The sequence below is a fragment of the Sciurus carolinensis genome, chromosome 5 (genome assembly GCF_902686445.1).
Source record: "Sciurus carolinensis chromosome 5, mSciCar1.2, whole genome shotgun sequence".
NCBI classification, from domain to species: Eukaryota; Metazoa; Chordata; class Mammalia; order Rodentia; family Sciuridae; genus Sciurus; species Sciurus carolinensis.
Genome location: NC_062217.1, coordinates 80,994,305 through 81,002,355, shown reverse-complemented (window position 1 = coordinate 81,002,355; position 8,051 = coordinate 80,994,305). Strand labels below are relative to the sequence as shown.

Here is an 8,051-nt window from a genome sequence, read left to right as displayed (position 1 = left end):
TTCTTGTGCACTTACTGTAAACCAGGGCCTTTCATATCTCCATTTTACAAAAAAGCAAAAAACAAGCAACAACAAACAATAGGCTCCAAGGACAAACTACTAATAAACAGCAAAGCAGGATTTAAACCCAGTCCCATCTAACCAGAATCAGTATACTTAACATTAAATAATACTTTGTATACTAGACAAAAACAACTTAATTTTTTTTTTTTTTTTTTTTTTGGTGGTGCTGGGAATTGAACCCATATCCTGGCACGTACTAGGCAAGCACTCCACTAAGCCACACCCCAACTTCCCAAAACAACTTTATTTAAACATGTAGTTAAGTCACTAATTTTCTCCATGAATTTTTCACAAAATAATACCATCATCATCACCATCATCTTTGCATGGATATTTTTTGACATAAAATGTCTATACATTTGTTTAATAAATGTACACTGTGCACCATAACCTAGACGTGATATCAGGAGTTATGGGAGAAGCAAATATGACTTCTTATAGGAATTTATAATCTAGCAAGGAAGAGAAAATAAAGACAAAACAGAATTTGATGAATACCACGGGAAAGGTGCTGGTGCTGGTGGTGGGGAACTGTTATGGGAGTTTTAAAGGAAGAAAGATAATATTCCCTTTGGGGAGTGGGGATCTTTAGTGGAAATGCTAACATATGGAAACCAAAAATTAAAAATAAGCATGCAAAAGAGAGGAGTAAAACAAAATGAGGGTTTATTATCAAGATATTGGAACTCCTCCAGCAGACATCTTGGGTATCTCAAAATTATTAACAAACCAACACCCATGGATTTAGATACATTACCATAATCATAGCTGAAATTGGTGGTGCTACAGGTAGAAGTGCAGTACGCCATTCTCAAAATAATGTCCCCTCTACGTGAATGGGAAGCACTAGGGTAATAAATCTTTAGGAGTAACGTGGACACTCGTCATGGATTCGTTTTAACTGGCATCAGTATCTTGATATCACTGTGCAGTCCTTATCGGATTGTGAACGCCAAAGGGTCCCAATTTATAGTCCGCGAACTGTTTAGCTGTTTACATATATATAGGCTTTTTGGATACTGACAATGCCCTTTAAAATCTGGAGTTCGGAAGTGGCACAAAACTGATTCTAACACATAGTAGTCTGTCTCACAGATGAATCTCTTTGGTCAAATTTAGAGCCCAAATCAGACTTTGGGGATATAGCAGTTAGAAGTTGGGGGGTGGGGGGATTCCCTGACTGAAACTCGCCGAAACTCGGACTACCAATCCCATCATGCAAAGCTCCATATTCTCACCGTGCGGGGCGGAGTCGTAGAAGGAGCGGTCACAGCTGCGGCCAGGGCATTCTGGGCACTGTAGTCTGTGATCCGGCCACCGATGGGGCGGGTTCACGTGGTGCGTTTGGCGGCAGCTTTGGGCAGTGGCTCCCCCGCTCCTTCCACGCGGCCCTTGGGGTGCGGGCGCCAGCAGGAACGGCCAGCCGTCGCGGGAGCCCGCTGGAGGGAGGGCCAGAGGCAGCCCGAGGCTTCGCGACGTTTTTGCGACAGCTGCGGCCGTGTTCCGCGAGTGCCCTCCCTCCTCTGTGAGGAGGTACCGGCTGTTGTGCGGCGCTGCCTTTCTGTTTGAGTGTATGGGAGAGTGAGTGAGTGAGTGAGTGTGAGCGCGTGTGTGAGAGAGGGTGAAGCGTGAGTGCGCGTGTGAGGGGAGGAGAGCCCGCCGTGGCCGCCCCGCCGCTCCCATCGCTCCCACCACAGTGGGAGCAGGACGCGCGGCCGGGAAATAGCAGGAGTGCCGGCGCCCTGGGAGCCCGCGGGGACAAGGGCAGAGACACCAGCTCCCCACCCCCAGCTCTAGTCCCTCGGCTCTCCTTCACCCGAGGGGAGCCTCTCCGTCCTCCCCTGGTCGGCCTCTGCCCCGCTGCTCCCCTGGATGTCCCTGGCGCTCTCGCGGGGCCTCCTGCTCTTGCTGCATCAGTCGGGCTGGTGCTGCGGCCGGCGGGTGTAGAGCGGGCGGGTTCCCGGGGGCTGCGGCTGTCCCTGCTTCCCCGGTCCCCACCCCGGCCCCCCGGCCCCCCGACCCAGTTCCCCGGCCTCGGAGGCTGTGACAATGGACTATGACTTTAAAGTGAAGCTGAGCAGCGAGCGGGAGCGGGTCGAGGACCTGTTTGAATACGAGGGCTGCAAAGTTGGCCGAGGCACTTATGGTCACGTCTACAAAGCCAAGAGGAAAGATGGGTGAGTGTTTGTGTCTGTGCGGCTGTCGGCTCTGCTGCGCTCCCGCAGGCCGAGGCAGGTAGCCTGCGGGAGAGGGGCCACCGGGGTGCCGGGTTTTTACTTCCTCGACGCTCTCTTCTGTCCCCGCCAGCGAGGTTTGGGGAGGAAGTGGTGTCCAAGGGATCCAGACCCGTAAGAAATGCTGCGTCGGTGTTCCACAGTGGTGGCAAGAGGGAAAAGGAGTCTATCTCATGGGCACTTTTCGAGTAATTTTCTCTTCTGTTTAATTCATTATAAAATACAAACTTAAGTGATTTCCCCCCCTCCTGTCGATTTATTATGGTAACCTTGTGGGTATTCCTCACCCGCCTCTGGAGTGACATCCATCAGTCTGGAAGGGAAGCTGTGATCTCCCCACCCCCCCAACGCTACCAGTTTGTGATCAATTTATTATCAATTTGTATTTTATTGGGGGGAAAGAAGGCAGCAAGTAAATGTGTTTCTGGAGAGTTCCTCATAGTGATCATCTGCAACATAAACGTAGCAGTTGCTATTTAGATACCATTAGCTATGAGTTTTTACATAGAACAATGGGGGTTTGGTGCAGGGTGGGTGGTGGGGAAAAAGGCAAGTGACAAATAGGGGCTACCTTGTTCAGGCTGTTTGCCCCAAATTTAGCAGCTGGCAGTGAACTTTAAATAATCTCTTTGCTTTAAATATTCTTCTCTAGAAATAACTTAATTAAATCTATCACTGGTAATGCTTCCAATTTAGTTTCTTAGCAGGCTAGAGAAGTGTTCATTTTTCCTTTGTCAGTAGATGAATGTATTGTAATATTGACAAAAGAGAAGGCAATTCTTAGTTGGGGAGGAAAATATATTTTAACTCCTTGTTTTCCTCCTGTAAAATGGATGTTGTCTCTTTTGCTTTTAACACTATAGAAAATTGTTGGAAAGATAATGTCACATTCATAGCTTATTGTATAATCTTTAGATTTTATTAGAAACAAAGTAGCTTTACTTGAACATCACCAGTAGTTTGGTTAGTTGCTGTTTGATGTTTAAAATAATTTTTTAAAAAGTAAATTAGGATATGTTCAGAACTACATTAGCACCAAAAAATGAAACCAACCATTCATAAAGCTGAAATTCCCTCAGGGGGAAAGACCATATTTGTAAATCCTTTAGTATGGATATTGGAAAGGAAAGTGTATGTTTTATTCAACATTTTTCTTAGATTTACTGAACTACCTTTCTAAAATAATTTAAAATGGACTCCAAGAGAAAGTAACTTTAATTAATTTGGACTGTATTTCTTTTATGCAACAGTTAAGTGATACAGATATGGGTACAAGGTAGGGATTTGAAAACTTGATACTCTGGGTGCCACATGTATTTAAAAGTACTATTTAGAGGAATGGATAGTCCAGTGACATTTGAGATATCAGTGTCTGGAGATACTGCTGAATCTGCTGTCTAATTAGATTTCTCATTGAAGTTTTATGTGGTAATGACATGCTTTTTAAAAGTGTTTTTTTTTAACTTACTACATAATGTGTTTCAAAAGACTCAAACCATCTCCCTGTCCCCCAACATTTTGTAATTTGGGGTATATTCATAACATCCCCAGTCCTGTGAGTTTAGATGTTATAGGGCATTTACCAATCTTGTCATCTGTTTTATAATATTTTAGTGACTTTATTTTTAATCCCTATGAAAGAAGCCAGTTTAATACCCCTGTTTTCACAAATTTAAGGTAATAACATGTAAATTTGTTTTAACTTTGATTCTGTTTTATTTAAAATCTGTTATATTATGTATTTAATATAAAGGAGGTACTTTTAAACACATTTTATATTTTGATGGTCAGGTTTTAATTTAAACTGTTAATGTGAGAAGAATCATACAATTTAAAAATAGCTGAAGGCATAGTGTTTATTTCTTAGTCCTTTGTGATGGCTGCAAAGTATCATTGTGTTTTTGAAATATAAAAGGGACTTTTTGTTTGTAATCCTTTGGGTTTGTTTTCCAGCAACCTTTAATGATTCTGTTTATGATGAACTTTTTTTGTAATGGATCAAATGTCAAGAGAATTTTCAGATTATTTAAAACTTTTTGTTTTCTAGAGGGAATATTTTTCAGTTTGATTTTTTTTTAATAACCTCACTCTGGTAAAATACTGCATTGTATTTATGAGGTTCTTTTGATCTTATGTCAGGGAAATGTAATTTAATGTATTTTAGTCCTGGTAAAATAAAATTTGTGGCAGTTTAATCTTTTATAATAAGATGATTGAATAATTTGGTTCTAGTATTGATTTACTTTTAAATTAAATTATATATTCTACTACTGAAATTACACAGTACTCTAGGAACTTGGTCAGTAACACCTTCAAAGAGAATTGTGGGATTTACAATAAAATGAAGTCCTGTAAATAAATTTTGTTTGGATATATTTGACTATTAAATTGAATATTTGCAAATGTTGTGTCTTTAAAGTTGTTCAATGAGCATGGTTAATTGGTAAAAGAATTTAGACCAGAGGGATTAGCTTCTTAAAATAAGTTTTAGGAAATAAAATAACTGTAAAGGTATTTCTTGGATTTAATGAATTAATAACATTGCTCTTTACACTACCACACTTAATGATAAAATCAGTGTCTTAAGGAATGTAGGGAAGAGGAAATACTTTATTTGAGGTGGGATTACATGCAGGAAAAAAGGGCCTTTTGTAATTGTGTTAATTCTGATTTTAATTGTGTTAATTTCTTTCTTTAAAATTTTTTTTACTTGATGAACCTTTATTTTATTCATTTATCTGTATGCGATGCTGAGAATTGAACCCAGTGTCTCAAGCAAGCTAAGCAAGTGTTCTACCACTGAGCTGAGCCATAACCCCAGCCCAATTGCATTTATTTCTGATTTTAATAGTTAAAATAAATGTATAGTACATCTTGGAAGTAATTTGTTCTCATATCACCATAAATGAGAGAATGTCCTTTGTGTTTAAACACTGAAAGGGAATTCACTGGGAAGCAGGGGGTTCATTTTGTAAGTCAGTTGTATCCTCTTTATAGTACTTAAACAACTAAATTTTTTAATTTGAAAGAACAGTAAAGTGTAAGAAGATAGAAAATTCATTTTTAAATCCTAGTGCCTCAGTATAGGCACTCAACATTAAGAGAATTTAAAAAATAGACTTGGAATGAATTTTATCTCCAAAAAATACAAAAACAAAAATATTCTTAATCTTTTATAATCTATGTTTAGAAGACCAAATTTTTATAATTGGTACTGTTGTGTTTGTGTGCATGAGAGAAATACACAGAAAACTTTTTGGGGGCAGTTTTAGAAAACTCAGAAAATTTGCTCCTTCACATGGCCCCTGTAAATCCTTCGTTGGCAATGATGATGATAATAGCTGAATTATTGAGTAATTAAATAATTAATGTCCTGCATGAAGTGCTTTATGCTCATCATCTATTTAATCCTCACAAGAAAAGTTGTTAGTTTTCAACTTTACAGGTAAGAAAACTGAGACTTAGAATGTTAATCAGATTTGCCTGGTGCATGGCTAATTGTATACATGTCAGCTAGGATTAAAGGATTACCTATAGATCTTTAACTTGGTAGCCCATACTTTTCATAATTAATATATTAAGTAAATATACATAGATGTGCAGTTTGATTTCTGTTGAGTCAGTCAGAAAATTCGAATGCCTTACCATGCATGGAACTATTCTTTTCAATAAATCAGTGTACTTTTTGGGTACATTTCTGATCAGCTCTACCTAGTTTTTTTGGGTGCTGTTAAAGTGTATATGTAGCTCTATGGTTGCGTCTATATATATATATCCCTACACACATACTTGTGTATCTGTATATATGTGTGTACATGAATATGTGTATTTGCGTGTGTGCGCACGCATGTACACATGTACCAAAGTCTAATGACAATTGTGTTAGGATATGAAAACTCTTTGTTGAATTGAAAGAACTCTAAATTAGGGATCCTAGAGACCTGGGTTTGCCTTCAGACTTTGTCTGTGCTAGTGGTATGACTTTGGGCAAATCATTTGCCTTTAGAGACCTTAGTTTCCTTAGTTTCCTTAATTGTAGAGAGGACTTCAGTAATGTGTGTATATATATATATATATATATATATATATATATGTGTGTGTGTGTGTATATATATATATATATAGAGAGAGAGAGAGAGAGAGATAATTTTTTTTTTTTCCCTTCACATGACTTATGCTACCTTGACACTGGGCTAGTGTTTGCTCACACTGGTAACCATTCCTTTAGTGGCCATTACAGGGACTCCTCTGATTCAATCTATATTGGAGCTTTAATTCATTTTTTAATTTATTTTATTTTATTTTTATTGGGGTTTGAACCCAGGGACACTTTACCACTCATTGAGCAATATCCAAGTCCTTTTTATTGTTTACTTTGAGTCGGGGTCTAACTAACTTGCTGAGGCTGGCCTCAAATCTTGAATTCAGCTTTAATTTTTTAACTGTAGTCAAAACTCAGAGCTGGCACAGTGTCACATGCCTGAAGTCCCAGGTACTTGGGAGACTGAGAAGGAAGGATGGTGAGTTGGGGCCAACCTGGGCAGCATAGAGAGGTTCTGTCTCAAAAACAAACAAAACCACCTAGAACTTGGTTAGAATCTTTTGACCCCAGAGGAATCTAGTAGAAACAAGTCTTTACTCTTTCACCCTTTTCCTCTCCCCTCTGAATATTGTTGAGCCCTGTATCTAATTAGTTCATTTTTATTTACATATTTCTTTAGGTATCAGAAATGCCAAAGACAACATGTAATAAGTTTCTTTTCATCACTGGACAATTGATATGTTCAATAAGGAGAACTCATTATAACCTCCTAAAAATATAAGCAGAATATTAACCATGCACTTCTTACCTACTTGCAGTTGAATTAATCTTCCTTAGATATTCATTGCCTTCAGATCTACTGTTTATTAATTTATGTATGTGGTGCTGAGGATTGAACCCATTTTAGGCCATTTTGGGGTCTCATGATTAGATCTCATTTTTTTAGTAGCAAGACTGGCAAATTAATTCATTTGGGATTTGTTCATGTAAGTTTTATTACTATGCTTTCCAACATTGGAAAGAAATCCACTAATCTGTTCAGCAAACATTTTTTGAACCCTTTTAATGTGCTAAACACTGCCCAAAGTTTTAGGAAGGCAAAGATAAAAATATTCCATTATTTGAGGAAACAAACTTGTAAATAAAACTATAGCTATTTGATAAGCATTATGGTAATTAATACAAGATATTATTGGAACACAGAAGGAAACCTCTAACTGCTTAGGGTTGTTGGGAAAAGCCTCTCAAAGGTGGCAGCATTTGATTAGATCTTAGAAGATGGGGAAGATCTCATCAGAAAGGTTATCACCAGAGGAATAGGAAGAGGGAGTTGTAAAATTGTTTCCTGCTGACCCCAGTGAATTATTGGATTTGATTTTTTTTCTTCTTATACCTTCTCCACTTATTTTCCCTTGACAGTATTCTTTGAACCTTGTGTATGTGGTAGTATGTGCAAGTACTACAAATGCCCCATTGCACCCGCTGACCATGATGAGGTCTGTATTTTTAACAGTGGGACACACTTTTCAGCATACACTGAACACCTTAATTGTGTGTGTGAGTGTGACAGTTTTCCATCACAAGATTGTTGGCCATACTCTATAAGCAGCTACAGAAACTGAAGTGTGAGTTAGGAATTCCTCTCATTTGTAAAACTGCCATGGCAGAACTTCATTTTGCTAGTGGCTGTGGTTGGCAAATGATTTTGCTTT

The 8,051-nt window shown here is 38.8% G+C and overlaps 1 protein-coding gene across 3 annotated transcripts in view; it reads left to right on the top strand.

Annotated features, from left to right (window-relative positions):
• Positions 1 to 1,402: 1,402 nt before the first annotated feature.
• Positions 1,403 to 8,051, top strand: part of Cdk8 (cyclin dependent kinase 8) — a 135,089-nt gene continuing 128,440 nt past the window's right edge. Inside the window, exon 1 of one of the 3 annotated variants that reach the window (XM_047553450.1) lies at positions 1,403 to 2,240. In XM_047553450.1, the coding sequence (XP_047409406.1) occupies positions 2,113 to 2,240 (128 nt within the window). In that variant the 5' untranslated portion in view covers positions 1,403 to 2,112. The remainder of the gene's footprint in view (positions 2,241 to 8,051) is intronic. The other 2 variants (XM_047553449.1, XM_047553448.1) reach the window with 2 other exon arrangements.